The 20,796-nt window shown below is 56.9% G+C and overlaps 1 protein-coding gene across 12 annotated transcripts in view; it reads right to left on the bottom strand.

Annotated features, from left to right (window-relative positions):
• The window catches only part of CACNA1G (calcium voltage-gated channel subunit alpha1 G), a 67,003-nt gene that overhangs the window by 30,244 nt on the left and 15,963 nt on the right, over window positions 1–20,796 (bottom strand). For 6 of the 12 annotated variants that reach the window (XM_033183491.1, XM_033183496.1, XM_033183490.1 and 3 more), the window contains 8 exons: window positions 18,647–19,023; window positions 6,426–6,577; window positions 5,440–5,625; window positions 5,207–5,321; window positions 4,968–5,123; window positions 1,997–2,065; window positions 398–482; window positions 121–314 (listed from right to left, as the gene is read on the bottom strand). In XM_033183491.1, coding sequence (XP_033039382.1) covers window positions 121–314; window positions 398–482; window positions 1,997–2,065; window positions 4,968–5,123; window positions 5,207–5,321; window positions 5,440–5,625; window positions 6,426–6,577; window positions 18,647–19,023 — 1,334 coding nt within the window. The remainder of the gene's footprint in view (window positions 1–120; window positions 315–397; window positions 483–1,996; window positions 2,066–4,967; window positions 5,124–5,206; window positions 5,322–5,439; window positions 5,626–6,425; window positions 6,578–18,646; window positions 19,024–20,796) is intronic. The other 6 variants (XM_033183497.1, XM_033183492.1, XM_033183498.1 and 3 more) reach the window with 1 other exon arrangement.

Genomic DNA, 20,796 nt, shown 5'->3' with positions numbered 1-20,796 from the left:
GACCCCATCCAGCCCATGGGGCAGGGGCTATGCCCTTGGACCCGCCTGCCTCCATCCTCTCCTCCTCCTGTCCTCCTTGGAGTATCTCCCACGGTCAGGGTACCCACATGCACCCCCTACCGGTGACTTCATCTCGTGGGCCGCCCCGGGCTCCGCCGACCCGCTGCTGCTGGTGCGGCGCGACGTGGGGCCCAGCGCCTCGCCCAGGCCCGTGCTGGTGCTCTTGGGCAGCGACATGGGTGTGGCGGCCGTGTGGATGATGAGAGGCGGCAGCAGGCTCTTCCGCAGCTCCGGGTGCTCTCCCAGGGACACCACTGCAGGGGGACAGAGGGAGAGATCCCGAGTCCACTCAGGGCTGGCCCAGGGCCCAAAGCCGTACCCCGGGATAGGTACTCACGGGCCAAGCACTTCTTCCTGTCCCCATCACCATCCAGGCTGGGTGAGAAGAAATCGGCCTCTGATTCGGACTTGTTGGCATCTCCCTAGGGCAGGGAAGCAGCAGACCATTAGGAATCGGGCCAGGCTGGGGAGGTTGGGATGGACCGGGCCTCCCTCTCTTCACACACACACACACCACATATAGGCCACAGGAACCAGCAACCACGGCACGAGGCATGCACCGGCGCAGGCCAGACCCCCCAGGCTTAGGGCCCAAGGCTTCCCAGGGCCCCACCACCTCTGCCTCTCCAGCCACAACTCAGAAAAGGCCACGTCTTACGTGAGCCCACAGCACAACCAGCCTGGATGAACGGTCACCAAGGTTGGCTGGGGAGAGAAGGGGGAGCTAGGTGGTGGGTGGCACAGGCCAGAGGGGGCTGGGGTCCTGGGGACCTGAGTGAAGTGGTCACTAGAGCCTCTCTTGCAAAAGTCCACTGGAGGCCCTTTGCTTTCTCTCCACAGCTCCCCTCCCCTGAGCCTCAGACTCGAGGACCCTGGAAGGAAATTGAAAGACCCCAGACAGAGCAGCTCAGCCCGAGGACGCCACTTCAGTCCCTCAGTGTCTTCCCTTCATCTTCCCCAAGTCCCAGCCCCCTCCCTGGCCCCATTTTTACCTCTCTCCCTGTCTCTGGGACAGTTTTTTCTTTCTTCTTAGCAGGTCAGTAGGTTCCCCAGTAATTACACATTTCTCCTTAAGAAGTTATTAAAAAATACTTGATTGCTACTTTTGATAAGGACATAAATATTGGGTAATTGGCATCTCAGGGGATCATTTTCATTAACTCAGTTTACAGCCCTAACGAGGCCTTTAATTATCAAGTGGGATCTCCAGGGGCCTGCTCGGGATATACAGCACCATGGGGTCCCACAGGAATGTTGGCTTTGCCCCGAATTCTGGTGCCAGGGCAGGGAACAGCAAAGCACAGGCTCATCATGGGGCCAGAGGGGGAGCCAGCCCTGAGAGTGCCAGCTGGACCTAACTGGGTGATGAAGGGGCCAAAGGCTCAGAGTGATTTAAAATGTCGGTACATTTTGGCAAGAGCCACATCCCATCCCCACATCCTCCAAGGACTTGTCCTGAGCTGAGGCAGCTTGCGGGGTCTCCAACAGGAGCCTGGGGCAAGGGGTGAAGGGGTGGGAGATGGGGGAGTATGGTCTATGGCCACAGATCTTGACTCCACTGAAGCCGGACGTCTGGGACTCCTCCGGGACCTCAGCACAGGCACGCACACACAGGGTGCCTCACACATGGGGCGCCGCACACACGTGCACACAGAGGATTCTAAGTCCCTTCCTTCTCCGGCCCATCCACCGGTCTGGCAGAGATGGAGATGGTGCCCTTGGCGGGTTGATGGGGACAGAGGCAAGGAGGTACCTCCCTTCCGTGTCCTCAAGGGGGAAGGGACTTAAAATCGAAGCAAACCTCACAACACCAACGACCATCACGGCTATGACAGGTTGCACAGCAGCGGAGCGTGAACACGAGCACAGAGACACGGAGGTGGAGTGGAGGGGCACGGGGCACGGGAGGCATGCCGGCTCATGATCGCGTACCTACCCCCTGGGAGTCGACAGGCAGCTGAATACAGCTTAACTGTCCACTCGCATCTTCCCGTTTGCTGATTTCCTACAGGGAAAGGGGGAGGCAGGGGAGGGCCGCTGGTCACAGGCGCTCGGGGCCTTCAGATATCAGCAGTGTCGAGAGAGGATGAAGAAAAGGAGGGGCGCAAACCCCACAGCAGGGGAAATGAGAGACACGGGGAATAGGGGGCAGAGAGGGGATAGAACAGCCTTCCAGAATTCAACTACAGGCCCTCAGGCCAGAATGAATCTGAAGGGTGAGGGCAGAGGCCAAAAAGATGGGGACAAGGGCAGGAAAGAATCAAGTCCCCCCATAATCCTAATAATAACAGCCACCATTCATGAAGGGTGTGCCCGGCATGGGAAACTACCTCCTTAACACCAGCTGGCTTCCTTGCAAGGTAGGAAGTAGGTTCCAGGATCGCCATCTTACACAGGAGAAACTCGAGATTTGGAGAAGTTGAGAAAACTGCCCCAAATCATACAGAGTAAGAGGTGGATCTGGGCCTGGAACCCGAGTCTGTGGCTCAGAACACCCCTCTCCTCTCACTGGCTTGGAGGCAGTGGGCTTGGGAAATGAGTAGGAAGCAGGGAAAGGAATGGACAAAAGTCAGAGTCAACACGGAGCCAAGTCAGGCCTCATAACATCTCATGCTCTTGGCTTAAGTCCCTTCAGATCAGAATAGATCCAGCTGCCCCGTTTGAGATGGGATGTGACAAGTAATGCTGAGATGATGGCTCTGATGTTGTTTAGTATCAATTAATGGTCTCACACAGGGCCTGCTGCCTGTTCATTTAATTAAGTGTGTGAATGATAAATACACAGGGATTCAGGGCGCTGCCCCCTGCAAGTCAGGAAATCACCAGCCAAGCAGGCTGTGTCCCTGGACCACCCCCTCCTAGCTCCTGGCAGGGTAGCAAGGCCAGCAGGGGGGCTACCCTTGAGGCCTCCTGCTGCGGAATCCCACCAAAATGCGGCAGCCACTTCCTCTGCCAAGGTGGGTTGTCTTATTTGTCAAAATAAAAACAAAAATCCCAGGCCATCACAACAGCAAAACCAGACTCCCCTGCCAGACCGTGGGGCCCCCGGAAACCTTACCCAGGAGAGGGCAGGGGCCTTGGAGGTGTCCAGGCCATGGGCATCGAAGGACACTCCCCACCCCTGCCCACCACGTGAAGGACAGTGGAGCAACTGGCCCAGCCCCTCCTGGGCACTCCGAGGCCACAGTTACTGCCCACTCCCATGGACAGGGGATGTTCCTAAAATCCTTTCTGCATCCCACCCCAGGCCTGAAGCATCACCGCCCGACGCCGCATTCTGAGTGAGATCCTCCTTGCAAAGGTCCTGACACTGCAAAGGTTGGGGAGGGTGTGGCTGCCCGGGCCTTGTTGAGCCCTCACACTGCGGCAGCTCCCAGGCCCCCAGCAGGGCCAGAGTGACCAGGCTGCCCCAGGGCCAGGCTGCTCTCATTCCCACACTCCAGCTTTGCTGTTGCCTAGCAACCAGGCCGCTGGGCTGCACTCCAGTTAACAAGGTGTTTGCTGAAAGGACCGAGTGCTGGGGAGGGGCCATCTGTGCTGGGCACCTGCAGACCGCCTTGGCGGCTGAGTGGCAGAGGAGGGGAGGGGACTAGGCTCGCAGTGTTTTCCATTTCCCTCCACAGAGCTGGACGGGAATTTTTCTGAGGGAACCGTGGCTGGCAGGAGCGGCCTTTGGAAGGGGCCAGGAGGCCCGGTCCTCACTCAGCTCCTCCTCTTATAGGCCCTGAGCAGCAGCAGAGTGAGTCTACCGGCTCTTGTGGGAGCACTGTGGTGCCCCTTAATTCTTCAGGCCTCAGGGAACCCCCAAATTAGTGTCCCATTCCAGGGAGCATACTGGCATCCCTTCCTTCCTGCAAGAGTCACAGCCATCACCAAAGCCTCCCCTACCAGCTTCCCTGGCTGCCCCATAGTGGGGAGGAAATGCGGTAACGGATAATTACAGACTGAAAACGGTAGCAGGGAGAAAGGCCAGTGTGGGACAGATACACTGCACCCCACCAACCCAGCCGGCCTACAGGGAAAAGCCCTCCCTTGCAAGACTGGGAAAGAGTCAGAAAATAGATTTTTGTTTTTCCACCGTGTGCTGGGTATTTATAGACCAGGCCGCAGCGGGAGTTTCCATCCGGGTCACCCGGAGAGAACTGGACCAAGAGCTTCTCCAGACCCAACCTGCAGCATTTCTAGGTTGGGTCAAACTGCCCTGTTTGAGGCCCCAGCAAGCTGGGGTGGGTCTAGGGGCTTGGGTGGGAAGAGAGGCAGAGCTGAGGGAGAGGAGGGGGTGCAGCCCTTTGGGCAGAGGCTGCTTGCTGACACGGCAAGGGCAGGATCAATGTAAATCAATATTAATTGATGACGCTGCCTGTGACGAAGGTGATGGAGCCTGGGCTGGAAATAGGACGCTCATCTCTGCCATGCCCGTAGCTAATTGGGCTCATTTCTCACCCTGGGCAGCTAAGCCCTGCCCTGGTCTTAGTGGCATCTTCATCTGCTCAGTCAGAGCTCAGATGACTTGCACACAAGCTTCCTGCACCCCTCAGCTCAGAGGAGTCCTCTCCAGGTGTTCCATAGAGCACTGTGCTCAGGAGTCCAGCTGAACCACAGTCAGACACTTATCTGGTCTGCCTCTCTGGGGAAGGGGTCTAGCCAACACCGAAATGGATGTCTACTCAGTAGCTAAGCTTTGGAGGAGGAAGCTCACACAACCATCCTGTGTCCCATGTGACAAGGGGCTGCATGAGACCCCGAGCCTCCCATCCCTGGTCCGCCCTGGCTTAGTCTAAGAGGCGCTTCCTGTGGGACCTCCCAGGCCCCCAAAGTTGGCAGCAGAGGGAGGAGGCTCATGACAGGCAGCCCATTGGAAGTGGGACTGCTGTGGGCAGGGTGAGATGGGCAGGGCAGCAGGTTACCTCCGCCTGGAAGCCCTCCACCAGAATGGCGACCAGCAAATTGAAGAGCACGTAGTTGCCGAAGGTCATGAGGGCGATGAAGTAAAGGGCTGCCCAGGATGACGTGGAGGCCATACCATTGTACAGGACTTTGTTCCAGTCCTCCTGGGTCAGGATCTGTGGGCAGAGGACAGGAGTCAGGGCCTATACTAGCAGCACCTGACGGCCCCTGTCCACGCCCTGCCCTGTTACCCTCGCACCTGAAAGACAGTGACGATGGCCCAGAGCAAGGAGTCAAAATTCTTCCGGTCTGGCAGGGTGTCCCCATCCCGCTCGGAGGCAAACTTGCAGCCGAAGAGATGCATGCCCAGGATGCTGTGGGCACAAGGGGGTCACAAGCTAGGGGTCAGAGCCCAGTGCTCCCCACCCCTCAGGCCCTCCTGCCCCCAGCCCGGCCAGTCTCTCAGCCGGCACGGTGCCACGCCGCCCTCACCTGAAGATGAAGATGAAGAGCATGAGCAGCATGCAGAAGGTGGCCACGTTGTCCATGGTCTTCATGAGCACCACCAGCTGCCGCTGCAGCGCCGGCAGGAAGCGCACCAGCTTCAGCACACGCATCAGGCGGAAGGTCCGCAGCACCGACAGGCCGCCCCCCTGCTGGCCCACAATCTCCCACACGCTGCAAAAGGGGCAGGCAGCCTGAGCCCCTGCACCTTCACGCTTTCCCCCTACTCCCTCGGAGAGGACTCGGTAGCACCCAAGGGCACATCAAGAGAAAATGGGGCACAGGTGGGCACCCAGACCTCCAAGCAGGAGCCTCCGAGATAGTGAGGATTTGGGTGACAGCCCAGCCCCCTCTGCCCTCTCATCCCTGCCAGAGATCACATCCTGGCAGCAGACAGCCCCCTCCCTAAATTTGGCCAATGCAACTGCATCAAGTTATGGAATATTTGCTTTGTTCTCTTCTAATGAAATCTAAAGCCAATTCCAAAAGCAATAAAGTGGTTCTCCTGGCCCCAGGCCTGGGGAGGAAGGAGCACTTTCCCAAAGTCTTGGAAACCCTAAAGCAAGTTGCTGGTGTCTGAGATGATTTCCAAGCACTTTTCGAGCCGGGCAGCTGGCTGGGCCTCATACTTCTTCCAACTCCTCTCTAAAGCCAATCCCCAACCCTCGCCCATCCCAGGCCTGGGTGGAGTCAAGGACAAGAGGTAGGAGTGGGGAGAGGAGACTAAAGAGGGTCCTGGGCAATGAAGAGGTGAGCCTAAGGTCCACATGAGCAAGGTAGGGCCAAGAGAGAGATGGAGGGAGCATGAGGACACAGACAGCCCCCCACCTAGGGGGAGTGGCAGATCCTGTGGGGTCAGTGGGGCCTGACTCCAGACCCCTCCACCCCAGGGGAATAGGTGGCATTGCCCCTGGCCCCAAGCCACCCCTGCTGGCATTCCTCAAGTGAGAGTCAGTGGCGGGGAGTAGTCATACCTGATGACCACAATGACACCATCGAAGATGTTGTAGGGATTCTTGATGTAGCCAAAGGGACCATACACGAGCAGCTTCAGCAGCATCTCCAGGGCAAAGAGGCTGGTGAAGACGATGTTGCTGATTTCTAGGGCGTTGGTAAGCTCCTCGGGCTGCAGGGCAGGGTGGGATGTGAGGCAGCTGGTTTATCCCCGAGCCCCTCGACCCAGTCCTCCAAACATGGGACACCAGGGAGAGGAGGAGCAGGAACAGCAAGCTTGTGTGGAGGGGTTGCTGGATGCTCAGGCCCATGGGGAGGACCCTGCCCCAAAGGCTCCAGGAGGAAATGCACCCAGGGGCAGGGGCCCCAGGAAAGGGCCACGTGAAACGCATACCCGCAGCCATTCCCCAGCTCTGGGTCTCAGATTCAGGGGCCGCAGGCTTAACGGGAGGCCTGTGTTGTGGGTTCCGCCCTATCGACTACTGGGAGCTGCATGGCCCATCTTGACCTAGGCTACAATGTCAGCCTAGCAGGCCCAGGCCAGCAGCACAACAATGCTGGCGGATGTCAGAGGGTGATTGCCAAGGCCTCACAGACACACCCGGTCACGAAGCCCCACACAACGTCACACGTATTCCACAATTACTCTGTGGACTTGGCAGCCTTCTCTTGGACAACAGCTGGCTACTCTTGCTTCCTTCCAGATACACACACACACACACACACACACACACACAGAGAGAGAGAGAGAGAGAGAGAGAGAGAGAGAGAGAGAAATGCACACATTCCCAGTCGCACACATGGTGACAGACAGAATGGAGACACCCAGACACCCAGGAAGGGTTATCACAGTTGAGGAGACACCTGGAGCCTCAGCCTGAGCCCGGGACAACCTATCCTATCACTCACTGTGTGACCTTCAGCAAGATTCTCAACCTCTCTGGCCAAATGTGAAATACTGGAGGTATTTCCTTTCATGCTCCCTACCCGAATCTGGGATAGGGACAGAGGATGCACCCTAGAGAGTCCTCAGAAGGACTAATGACGAACCCTGTCTCATCTGCCATTGCAGCTCACTAGTGACCTCACTTTCAATATGAAGTGCCTAGCAATGCACTAGGCATTAAAGGAGCTGCAAAAACATGCCAGCCACACGCCCTGCCTCCCAGGAGCTCAGTGTCTGCTAGAAACACGTTGTACACACACAAAACAGCTGAATAACCACAACAGGGCTTAAATGCTTCAGTGCCAAAATAAATTATCCAGGCGGCAAGTCTGGGAGTTCAGGGGAGAAGAGGTGAGGGGTGAACACACAGAGAAAGGCTTAGTTGGGAGAGAGGCGGCACTTGAACGCCTGAGGGCTTGTGGAGTCTCCCCAGGCAAGGGCTTGGGTGGGGTGGCACAGGGTGGGGGGACCAGGAGCAACCTAAGCCTGGTGCTGGTTGAAGAAGGGAGGAGTGTGGCCAGGCAGAGGGCTGGGGAAGCAAGAAGAGATATGGTTGGCTCAATGGACCCCACTGTCCACCTGATGGATGTCTGGACAGACTAGGTGTCTGGCCTGGAGGGCAGAGGCCAAGTCCATAGTAGGTGCTCAAAAAGTTTGGGTTAATGAAACAATCAGATGAGGCCCTCATTCCATCAGACGCCTCTCCTTGCTTCTCAATGCCTCATCTGGCCAGCTGCCCAACCAAGCCCACAGCCAGGCCTGGGGACAACCAAATGTATCCTAATGGCCCTAGTTTGTGCGGCCAGCTTGGGTGGGAGGTGGAGAGACTCGGAACAAGGGGCTTCTGACTAGCAGGTGAGGGGCATTTGGGGGCCTCAGGGTCAACAGCCACTCAGAGGGAGATAGACTTTCAGACCGTACAAAGACAGGCCTGGGGGCACAGCCAGGGCCAGCAGGCAGGCAGAGAGCCAACTGTACGGAGGGGGAGCAGCTGTCGTGGGGACCGGCATGGCATGGAGCCTGTTGCTGCAGCAGATCCCAAGTAAGTCGTTGCTCCATGGATTGTGAGTGGAGGCACTGCCACCTGACCTGGTTAGCGAGGTCACACAGGACCATTAAGTGTCTCCAGCGTGAGCAGTACGGGAGGTGGGGCGGGGCCGGGATCAACGCACATAAAGCCCCGGGCTCAGACCCCACCTGCCCAAGTGGATCCCCTCTCTGTGCTTCCAAGTCCAGTCTGCCAGGGAGCAGGAGTCGGCGAACCCTCCTCCCTGTCACTCTGCCACTTGCTGTGTTTTCGGGCCCTGGGTTAGATTAAAATGAACATGGACCACACAGGTATGATGTTTTACGGGTTCTCTGGCCCACCATGCACCTCCCCTCATGCCATTCACACAGTAGTCCTGCCATGCTAGTCTCAGAGGAGCAAAAGACGCCAAGAGATGGAGGGTGACCAGTTCAAAGTCACAGGGCAGGAAGAGCTGGGGTGGGGCCCAATCCCACATCCCTCTGACTCCTAGAATATTACACAGTCAGGATTCGGAACCAAGCCACGGTGATGTTAAGGGGCTTGTGAATCCAGACACACAGTGGACTGGATACACAACATGTCTTCTAATGTAGATAAAATTATATTCAAATCAACAGAGCTCTGGGAATAAAGACCAGCTCAGTGTGAAGACACAGTCGAGGTACACTTATAATGGGCAAATTTCATGGCATATAAACCATACCCCCCAAAAGCTGCTAAAAACAAAAATTAATGAAACGTTCTTTTAAAAGTCGCTGAAAACACAGTAGCTTTTGATGTCACATATTTACTCAATCAGTGAATTCTAAAAGTCCAACTGCTACTGTGTGTGGAGAAGGAGACTGTTCTCTTCACTCCCCAGTGTTATCAACAGGGCTCTCAGGAGTCTGTACCGACGGCTCGTGGTCACATGCACACCTCACTCTCCTGCACACCGCCGAGAGGCTCATGGAGAAGGATGATGCTGGGGTCCTGCGAGGCCTGCCGCCCCATAAGGCCTGCCTCATTGGCCCTTGTCAAGGGCGGTGCCAGCAAAGGCTGGAACCCCTCTCTTGCCCAGCCAAGTGGCTCCGTGCCTGGAGAAACAGGGCAGCCTGATGAGGGTGGAAAGGGCCCTGCCTCGCTCTCTCTAGTCTCCCTGCAACACTAAGGGTCAATGCGTCTTCTTCTCCCGGGCCCCGGTATTCCCTCCAGTGAGCCACGGAAAAAAGAGCTCTCCTCCCTCAGATAGCCAGGTCTGTCCAAGTTACTACATTGGAGGCTGGGAACGATCTGAAAATGCAGGATGAGGACACTGAGACATAATCTTAGCAACAAGGTTGCCCCAGGGACTGGAGCTGTAATTACAGTTGAAAAGGGGCAGGGGTGGAGCCAACATCTGCCAGTGCCCACCACAAGCCAACTAGGCTGAAGACCTCCTCCTGGGATTTCATTTCCTCCCTGCTCACAACGAAACGAGGGAGGGCTGTGAGCCTCCTAGACAGTCTGGGAAACTGAGGCTCCGAGGGGTGTGGTGCCTTGATGGAGGTCACACCGCCCTCCTGGAGAGGTGCAGAGCCGGGTCCGTTGTGCCTTGCGCTACATTTCTGCCCTCAAGACCCTTTCCACAACGTCACCCCCACCATACACCCAGACAGAGCACAGGCAGAGAGACACAAACTCATCAGGCTGGAGCCAGCCTCCCCTCACTGGCCGTCCCCATCTATGGAAGTCCCTTCCCAGGTCTAGCCTGCATCCTTCCTGCTGTTCACAGATGTCAAGGCCCATTGGAGCTTTCTGTGAAATGAGGCCAGGCAGCCTGAGCTTATCCCACCCAGAGGCCCCAGGTCTCTTCTCTGTGCTGATGCAGACTGTAAATCTCCATCTCCCATCTCATAACACCTCCCTTCAGGCTGTCACCTTACAGCAGCAGTAAGCTGCTCAGTACTTCCCAGCACAAGGGCTCCCCAAGCCCCATAGCAGCTCCATCAACTAGCTGTAAGTGTGCCCTCTGGGTGCCGAACACTGGTGTTAGAAAGGTACCACCAACTCTGAGACTTTCTTCCTATGTGACCTTGGGCAAGTCCCTTTGCCTCTCAGATCCCCAGTGGCCTCTTCTGCTAAACAGGGTAACACTACCTCCTGGGAGGCTGCTCTACAAAAGAAAGGAGTGAAAGCCTGTAAGAAACCCCAGCCCAGGGCCAAGCTCACACATGGCAGAACCGATATCTGCAAGGCTGCAACTAAACACCACACTGGGGACAAAACCCAGGAGCCACAGAAGCTCAATCCCGGCTGAGGTCAGTGGGCCAGTGGGGAGGACAGCCCGGGAGGATGTCCACGGACGGTGTCCCCACTGGAGGCAGCAAGGGAAGGGGTGTGCAGGGCACATTGCAGAACCAAGAATCAAGTGGTCTGCCCAGATCAAAGGGTGAGAGGGGCTGGTGGGAGGGAAGGCTACAAGGTCGGCAGGGCCAGGTGGAACAGCCTTCCTCTGCTCCCTGACTCCAGCTGGACCTGTCTCTGCCTATCACACTGCCACTGAAGCCCTGGGTGGGTGGGAAGGGAGGGAGGAGATGTGCAAAGCAGAGTATTAAGAAGATTAATCTGGCTGCAGTGGTGGCAGCATGTGGATGGCTTGGAAGGTAGAGACAGAAACCAATTAGGATACTGCAGCGGTCCAGGCAGGAGGCCTGAGAGTCAGCTCTGGCAAACAGTGATGTGCCTCTTGCAGGGAGGGCATGAGGGGCTGGACAGGCCTGGCCAGAGCTGAGCAGAGGCTTGGACCAGTCACTCCTGCTTTGCCCAACCCCTACCCCAGCCAGCCACCGTCACCTCAGCTTCCATCTGCTCCACTGACCCTGAAATCTCTGCTCTTCCATTCAGACTCCTCGGCTTACCTCACCTCTGCTTTTGATGGGCCTTCCTGCTGCTCCCACCCACCCAGGACAGGGGCCCAGACAGGCTGCAGTGAGGCGGTGAGGGTCACTGGGTCAGTGGGAGGCAAGTCTTCAAGGAGGCGTGGGAAGTCAGAGAACACCTCGGTGGCAGGAGGTTTCCTGGAAGTCTCACAGGCCTCATCATGTAGATCACGGTCCTGGTCTTTCCCAGCCCCCTGGAAGCTTTCCAGCTTGGATCCTCCCTCCTGCGCCCTCCTGCCCACTGGGCACACTGCTAGGTGTCATGGTGCTCCCAGGGCCTCCTAATCAGAGGCAATGCCAAGGAGAGGCTTTAGCTGCAGTCACTGCCTCTCTCTCCTCAGGGCAACATTCCTCAGAGTTCATTCTAAGCTTTTTCCCCTCACCAGCACCCCCACTCCCACCCCTCCCGCTGTCATTGGGATGTAGGTGACATGATCTTTCCCAGCTCCCCAAAGCCCTCGAAAGTAAACACACAAGCTAACTAGGCACAGCACACTCACGGTGCCCACTCAGCTTCAAGACGGCTGGCCCAAGGCCCCTGCTACTTAAAATTCTGGAGCTGTAGCCAGGCGTGGTAGCAGGTGCCCACAGTTCCACCTACTGGGGAGGCTGGGGTGGGAGGACCGCTTGAGTCCAGAAGTTCCAGGCTGTAGTGAGCCATGATCAAGCCACTGCGTTCCAGCCCAGGGGCCAGATCAAGATTCTATCTCTTAAAATAAATAAATAATAAAATGCTGGAGCTGCAGCCCCTGTGCCTTGTCCACCTGGACAGCCTCTAGACCATGGTGGGCCACAGCAGGCCACATAAAGGCTGCCCTTCTGACACAGACTTCCAAGGGCTCCTGCCCTGCCCAGCCCCAGCCCAGGTAAGGAGGCCCTTGCCCTCCTCCTCTCCTCTGCGGCTCTGGAAGTGCTGAGTATCGCTTGAGAGAGGCACGAACCTGTGCTGACTGGACAAGTGATTCCCTGCGGGTGGTGGCCCCATGGCTGTCTCATGTCTTTATTCACAGTCCCTGGTTCCTCCCTTCTTAGGTCTCCTCTCTCCCCTAGGAGCTGCCTCAAATCTTCTAGACTCTGCTCTACCCCCGACCTGGCCCCTCGTTGCAGGCTTATATGGGGGGCTCCATGTCCCTCCTCCAAAGAGCTCTGTGTTGTGCACCCCACTGTCTCTCTTCCTCTCCTGGAAGGGAGCCAGTCATTCCTCCACCTGCACTTTGATGTGCTCCCCGGCCCCACCCCCCCTACCCTCCGCCCCACCCCCACCCCCCCCCCCCCCCCCCCCCGCCTCCCTGGGCCCTGGCTTATCAGTTATGCCTGCATCTATCACTTCTTCAATCTCCTTTTCCCTTGCCTAAAAGCAGAAAGCTTCTGTGGGACTCGAGACCCATTCAGTTCTAAACTCTGGGCCCCACAGCTCCAGCTCTGTCCAGGGACCCTCTTCCCAGCCCTCCTCTTAGTGGATGCCTCCGCAGCAGCTGAGCCTAGACTGGCCCCTCCCGCTGCAAGCCCAGCCTCCCTTGGCTTCCCCGACCCTGAGCAACCACCTCCTCCCCCTCTCAGTGCTCCTTTCACCGCCTTTCTTCCCTCAGGCCAGCATTCCTCAGAGTTCAGTATAACCCTGCTCCCTCCACCAGCACCCCCACTCCTACCTCTCTGACTGTCACTGGGGTGAAGACGACACTAAACAATCTCTCCAAGCTCCTGGCTTCTCATCCAGAGATCCAGAGCCTGCCTGATCTCCCTCCCAGGATGGCCCACAGCCATCTCAAACTCAGCGCATCCAAAACAAACCCTCTCACCTCCTCTCCCAAACCTGCTCCTTCCCGGGCGGCGCCATCATGATCAGGATTCTGCCTTAGAAACTTTGGGTCATCTAGGATTCTTGTACGCCCTTCATCCCTCCGGACACTAAGGTGCCCCGGCCCAGAGAACCTGCCAATGAAATTGCATCCTACCCACACCCTCTTGTTCCCATAGCTATGGCCTTACTTGGGGCCCTCTTTGCCTCTGATCTGAACAACAGAAATAGCCTCCAGGCCCTCCCCCACCCAGCCTGCACCTATGGGAAGCACCGGCTTCCTTCAGCCCCGCTGGGCTAACATCAATCCCTGCTCAGACAACTCGGGGCCAGGACAGGGAGGAAAACCTGACTGTCCTTCAAAGCATCCAGTGCCACCCTGTGCATGTGCCCTAATCTCTCCACCGAGATCTCTCCACTCCTACCCACCCCTCCATCTCCCACCTCCCCCCACCTCCACCACCCAAGCCACTGTCAATTCCATTCATCTTTCGAGGCTCCGTTCAAAAGCCACCAACTTCGTGAAACCCTTTCAAAGGACAGCTGGGGTTGAGCAGCTCTCCTTTGTCCCCTGAAGCCTCTCTTGCGGCATTTGGCATAATCATCCATGAAACAGAGTGACTTTTCCGCCAGAACCTACATTTCTTGGGTGTTTCTGGCTCAGCTCTCAACCCCCTGATATTCTAGTGTTCTAGTCTAGTGTGCTGTGCACAGGATATGCTCCCCTTGTTTGTGGAACTGGGAGAGCATGGAGCCAGGGGATGCCTAAAAGAATGAGAGAATACCTTAGCAGACATCTCCAAAACAATGCCCCTCTCCCTCCCACACCAGATAGCCTTTGAATGTCTGGGGCCAGTCAGCTGTAAAGGATCATCCCCCAAAGCTCTGCTCGGTCCTCAGTCCCAGCTCTTCAGCCAGGGCTCCTCTATCTGGAGACCAAGGGACTGGCTGGGGTGGGAGGTGTCCATAAACCTTTGCCCTCAAAGGCCACATTTAGGGTGTCCATGCATGTGGGTATTTTCTGGGGAGAGGGTCCCCAGCCTTCAGCAGAACTGAAAAGGAGTCTATGACCTCCTTCAAAGTTAATACTTACCATATCTGGACCACCTCCCCCTGCCCCACCCCCAGCTTCTCTCGCCTTGAACAGCCAACCTCACTCACTTATAAATAGAAACCCTCTCTGGACATGTATCTGGAGTGACAGGACGGCCCCAGAGTGTGAGCAATGAGCAGAGTCATCACCTGCCCTGTTCTCTCTCAGCCTGCAAGGCCGTCTACCCTGGACCCTCCCCCTCCTCTCCCTGTCTACGGCCCAGGAGACCACTGGGCTACATGTAGCTCCCCTCTCCCTACATGCTGTTGTCCCTCTTCTAGAACGTGAGACTAGCACCTGTCCCCCACCCCACCATGACCCAGAGCCAGGAAGGAGATGTTAGGAAGCTCCTGTGTCTCCAAGCTCCCACTCCTGTGCTCTCCCCTCTTCCTGGAGAGGTCTGGCCCCAGTGCAGACCCAGGTGACACACAGAAGAGAAGGCAGCCTCTTTTCTGAGCTCCAACAGTCTGCTGGATATGGTCAGGATGGCTTGCAGGCACCTTGTATGCAACATGTCCCCCAGCCCACATCTGCTCAAGCCACATTGCTCCTACCCCAGGTAGAAACCTGGGTGTCATCCTTGCTGCCTCCTCTCAACCCACATTTCCAGCTGATTGAGTCCTGCAGATCCAGCTTCCAGCCAGCTCTCCCCAGCCCTCTGCTCTCCATTTCCAGGGATGAAGATGTAATATGAACTGCCTGGACCACTGCAGGAGCCCTCATACTGTGCCCTACCCTCCACCTTCACTGGCTATGTCCTACTCTTCCTTCAAACTCAGCCCAGAGGTCATCTCCTACATGGAGCCCTCCCTGAATTCCTTCTCCGGTCTGGGTTAAGGGCTCCTCCTCCATGCATCCCTCTCTGAGCATGTGCCACATCAAGTAAATATGACTGTTTACTTGTTGTGACCTCTTTAAAAAGGACTGTGCCTTGAGCCCAGTGGTGTGCTGGAGCTGTTTCTCACTAGCTTGGGATGACCAATTGTCCACGTCTCTTCCCAACCCCACATTCAGTGGAATCGTGTTGGTAGCTTAAAACCAGCTATGGTGGGAGCATTTACACCATGGAAATTGGCAAATGCTACAGATCAGGACTTCATTATTTTAGAAGGGCTGGTTGTTCAACATTTACCAGTCAATCACTGCTTAGGTCCAACTCCAATGCAAAAGGACGAATTGGAAAAAGCTTCTGGGCTCCATGTACTGCCCTGAGCGGATGGGGCACACATGCAGGCTGGCCCCATATCAGATCACACTTCAACATCAAGTCATTTTCTTGCTCTCTCCTCAGTCTCCTGGGCTCTTGTCCTCCTTACCAGCCCTCTGGACAAATCAGTCCTGCCAGTTCTCCTCCAGCTGGTGGTTCAGGGGTGGAGGAAGCAGGAGAGAGAGGACAGCATGGGGCCAGCCCCGGGCGGAGCGGGGTATGACATATAGGTGCTTCCTCAGTCAGGAGGATGGTGGGGTAGCACACGCTGGGGGGACAGGACAAGCAAATGATGAGTCAGCCAGGGGATGGTGGGAGAGGACAGGGCCTGCGGAGGGCAGTGGTGATAGCCGGGAGGGAGGGCAGGGGCTCCTCTGGCGAAGCACCAGCAACACCCTCTCCAGGACCCCCCAATCTGATCGATTCCAGGATCAATGGACACAATTGCCTCATTAAGGGCACCGCAGGGAAGCCATGAGCCTCCTCTGTCAGCAGCTGCTCTCCCTCCACACAGCGGCACCTCACGCAGCCAGCTCCAGGGGAGTCTCTGTCTCCCCATCCCACCCCATCTCTGTCCTCATTTGCATCTGGGACTCGGTCTCTGCCTTCAACTCCCTCTCTGTGTCTCTGTCTCCCCCTGTGTCTCTGTGGCTCCATTTGTCTCTGTCTATCTCTGCTGTGGCTCATCTCTGCCTCCACATCCTTTCTCCGCTGCCTGCGTGTCTCTCTTCCCTGCCCTCCTCCCCCGTCTCCATCTTGCCCTCTGTGCCTCTGTCTCGCCTGCATCAGCCTCCTCTCTGTCTCCCTCTGCGTGTCCATCCTCCCATGTGTCTCTGTCTCCCTCTCTGTGCCCACTCTGTGTTTCTCTCTCAGCCCCCCACATCTCCTCGCTGCCTTCCCTGGCAACCCCCCGCCCCCAGCATGCTCAGGCTCCGGGGCCCAGATGGCGGGACGTTCACGCCGCAGTGCCTGCAAGCACAGGGCCATGGCAGCTTCTGGGACTTCTTACTCTCCGCGCCCCTGAGCCCGCTGGGCAGCTGTCAGTCATCTGCCCAGCCTGCTGGGGACTCCCACTCACCCCCATGGGGCCCTCAGCAACCAGGTATGGGGACAAAACCCTCCCTGGAGCAGACACTGCTACCACTGAGTGATGCCTCCTCGCTGCTGAGGACTTAGGAGCCCTGGGCTGTCCCTGCCCTTCCTCAGGAACCTGAGCAAGGAGATGGTGCAGGCAGCCCTGACTGATGGCTGCTGCCTCCTCTCCAAAGGGGCGTCCTTCTTCACATTTAACTGAAAGCCCTCTTGCCGAGGCTTCATCTGCCCTGGGTCTGTGTGACTCAGCTTCTTCCCAGTGCAATCAAAACCTCCACCAGCAGCATCAGCTGGGCAGGGACTTCTGGGTGCACCCCCCAGGGGTAAGGAGAGGGCACTTGGGGAGGTGACCCCTGAGGGAGGGGCACCTGACCATGGCCAGAAAAGGGGTGAGGGAAAGGAGCCTGAGTAATGGGAGGTTAGGGGCTGTCACCACCTGGGTCCTGGAAGCAGAAAATGCTGCCCCCTCCCCACCGCCACCAATCTGGCAGAGTGGAGCACCTCTCCCTGGGAGGCTAGCAGAGTGGGCATGTGCACACACAACCACACCCACGCAGCCCAGACACAACATGCCCATCGTGGTGTTATGCACACCCACCCGCTGGCACTGCAGCCAGGGTCCCAGGCTCTCTCCACCTCATGGCTGCTTGGAGGGGGCACTGTGGAGGCTAGAGGAAGGGATGCCAATGTGCGGTGATGGTGATGGGGAGGGGTGCACCTGGCCAGGTCAGGCAGTCTTGAGTAAAAGCTGGGTGCTCGAAATATTGCAGGTGCAGAGTTCATTGGGGTGGTAGGGGGGCTTCGAATCCCCCAGAAAAGCGAACACCTCACAGTCTGCTACAGACCCAGCTTGATCTGTGCCCCTCAGCCTCAACCCAGACCTCCCAGCATGCCTGTACCACCCTGCCTGTACCACCCGCTTGAGATGCCCCTTCCACAGAGTACTGTGCTGGTGTAGGAGCCACTCCACACCTCTGGCCTCCTCCACCTCTGCTCCTGATTGGGAGGGTGTGGATATGGGGAGGTGCATGGCCTCCGTTCCAAACCAGAGAAGGTTGGGTTCTCATGGCCCAGTGCCTCCCTGCTGCCCCAGGGAAGCCAGAACACCCAGGCGAGCAGAGCCTGGGCAGACCATGAACTGCAGCACCTGCTTGCTAGCCTCTCTCCTTTTCCAAGAATCAGCCACGGGGGTGACCTGGAAGGCCAGACTTGGGGGAGGGGGAGCGACTTCTGGAAAGAACCCTGTGGAAGAGGGAGCAAAACCTAGTTGTGAGGACCCATGGTGCCTGCTTGGACCCCCAACAAGCATGCAGCCTCAGCTCGTGGTGGGGGATCAGTGGGGTCCCCCAGGCTACCCTTTCTGTCTCTGCATAGCTCTAAGGGTTAGAAAAGCCTCCTCCCCCTCAGCCCAGATCCTATTGCTTGCAGCCATCAGCCCCACAAAACAAGCCTGCTTCCTCTTCCACATGACAGCCCTTCAAATATTTGAAGACAGCTTGCCTGTCCCTGCTGAGCCCTCTCTCCTCCTCACTAAACATCCCGGTTCTTAGAACGATTCCTCAAACGCGATGGTTTCAATCCCCTTGCCATGCTGGGCACTCTCATCCACCCTAAGCTGCCCTGGTTCACAGCATGGCTCCCAGACGGGAGGCCAGGAAAGACTGCCTCCTTCCCTGACCCCAACAGGCCTTCATTCCACCCAGGTGCAGGCACCAAGCCTCCCCTCTGCACCCCGTTTACATGGCCCCTCCTGCCTCCGATCAGTCACACCCAGACTTAGTGGGTCAGATGGATGCCAGGGAACCTCCAACACCCCTACTCCCCACTATACCTTCTCCAAAGACCCAAACCTCTCCCAGGGACGCGCCTCTCCCCACATGCTGACGCTCACCACTTGTTCACATCCTTCAAAGCCAGGCTCCTCTGAGAAGCCTTCCCAGGTAGAACATATCCTGTGGCCTGCCCAGGGTGACCTCCATACTCAGAGACTTTAAACATTCCCTCTAGAGAATCTCCATGCATTGCTCCATCACCCATCTCCCCTCCTCCCTGCCAGGCGGGCTAGCAGCACAGAGAGGAAGCAGAGCACAGGAGGAGGGGTGCGGAGGGAGGTAGAAGGCCCCAGCCCCAGACGGAAAGCAGCCGGCAGGAGCCCTGCCTCTGCCACACCCCTACCTGCTCATGGTATTCGATGCCCATGCTGAGTGTATTGACCAGGATGGCGATCATGATTCCCCGGCCAAAGTACTTGCTGTCCACAATCTTTCGGAAGGTGTCACAGATTAACCTCCAGAAGGCCAGCACAGAGCTGGGCTCTGCATCTGGGCCCAGGCTCCGTTGCCGCCGGCTGTGGGGGTCCCGGAGGTCACTGTGCTGGGCATCCTGTGTGAACTCATAAACTGCCTCGCTGTCTGAGTCAGGCATTTCACGGTCGGCGAGCTCTACCTCCCCTGCCCCCGCCCGGGCACAGTAGGGGCAGCTGTCTGGACCACAGGCTCCACTGTCTGCCTTCAAGCAAGGGCTGGAGATCTTGCAAGAGCTTTGGCAGGCACCTGGAACAGGAGAGTAGAGGTGAGAGGCTCCAGAGTCTCATACCTGGGGCTACTCTGCCCTTCAAGTATGTGTAAAATGAGTCAGGGAGTCTGGGGTTGTTACAGTGATGGGGTGCCAGGCACTTAGTGGGCCAGGGGTGTAGAATGTCCTGCAAGGTGGGCAGTCTTGACCCACAAGATGCCCTGATGTCAATAGCACTTCATTGGCAGTCACTGCTGAGTGTCCTGGGGCTCAGATAGGTGGCCTGGATGTCCTCTGAGATCCTGGACAGCTCCTATATCCTAGGCGACTTCAGCAAGGAGCCTCATTCCCCTTCCCCTTCCCAGAAGCCAGGCCTGCAAAACACTGCTCTGAGCAGCACTTTCCAAGGGATCCTTAAGACACGCCCACACACGTGCACTTGCACACACACCCACACCAGACATGTGCACCTGCACACGTGCTCCAGATGCACACACTTGTGTACACACTCCTACTATTTGCACACCACCACATGGGCACACATACATGCACATACCAACACATGTGTGCACAAACACATTCACACATGACACATATGCCAGACACATGCACATATGTGCATGCACACACACCAAGGAAAGAGCTTCATATCGCACATGCACCTACACACATCAAGCACATGTGCCTACATATGCATATAAACATCAGACACATGCATGCACACACGCACACACACACACTTGACCCCTTCACGGACATAGACACGTACACGCATACTAGATGCACTCATGAACACACACTCAGGGACCTAGCCTGAGACATCAATGTCCCTTTAAATCCAGCTTTGCTCACAGAATATGAGAACCTCAGAGACTACCAGGTAAAGCATGGATGTGGAGGCCCCCAGCTGAGGGCCTGGCCCCAGGTGGGCTCTCAGCAACATTTCCCCCTTGACTGCATCTGCACATAGGAGGGAGTCAGTAAGCAGCCACTGACAGTAATCATGGGCCCAGCCTTGCCTTTTACACAGGAGGAAATAAAAATGTGGGTGCATGTGACTGGCCCACGTCCCGTGGCAGGGTAGTGGAGGAGCTGGCATAGAAACCTTTCGCTCTGGGTTCTGTGATAGCACCTTCTGGTCCCAGCCCACATTCCCACGTAACATCCCCACGAATATCCCGCTGCTCCCCACGTGCCACATCCTTCCTGAAACACAGGCCGTGGGCTGCAGCTACAGTGAACCTGTCTGCTGGGGAGAGCCCGACGTCCCTATGTGTCTCACTGCCCCCACGACACTGGGAGTTTCACCCATCAGACAAGCAGCTCCCTGAACTGGGTCTCCCTGTGCGGAGGCAATGAGACTCAGGTTTAGCCAGTGGGGCATGAAGCTGGGCACAGTCACACACCATTTCCTCTCTGAGCCTCACAACGGGGAGTCCTGAGTGTGCGACCCGAGTCCGCCCCTCACCAACAGCACAGCCTTGGGCGAGTCAAGCAACCTCTCCAAGCCTCCTGGTTCTCATCCATACAATGAGGATGCTAAGAAAGGCTATCACCTAATGAGTAGAGAGGATCCAATGGGATTTTGCCTGCAAAGCATGTGACAGGCACACAGCCATTGGGTTGTGCAACAGTTGCTAGACATTATTGCAAACAGCACGAAGCAGGTGCTTATTACATGATAGTTACTGCTATTACGATGTAGGAATTATGATTTCCACTTTAGCAGATGAGAAAATTCGAGCTGAAAGCAGGGATGTGACTGGTTGAAGGTGCCTCAGTAATGAGAGGCAGCATGGGAATATGAGCCC

This window comes from Trachypithecus francoisi, unplaced genomic scaffold, assembly GCF_009764315.1.
Source record: "Trachypithecus francoisi isolate TF-2019V2 unplaced genomic scaffold, Tfra_2.0 Lachesis_group20, whole genome shotgun sequence".
NCBI classification, from domain to species: Eukaryota; Metazoa; Chordata; class Mammalia; order Primates; family Cercopithecidae; genus Trachypithecus; species Trachypithecus francoisi.
This window is presented reverse-complemented; position numbering and strand designations above follow the sequence as displayed.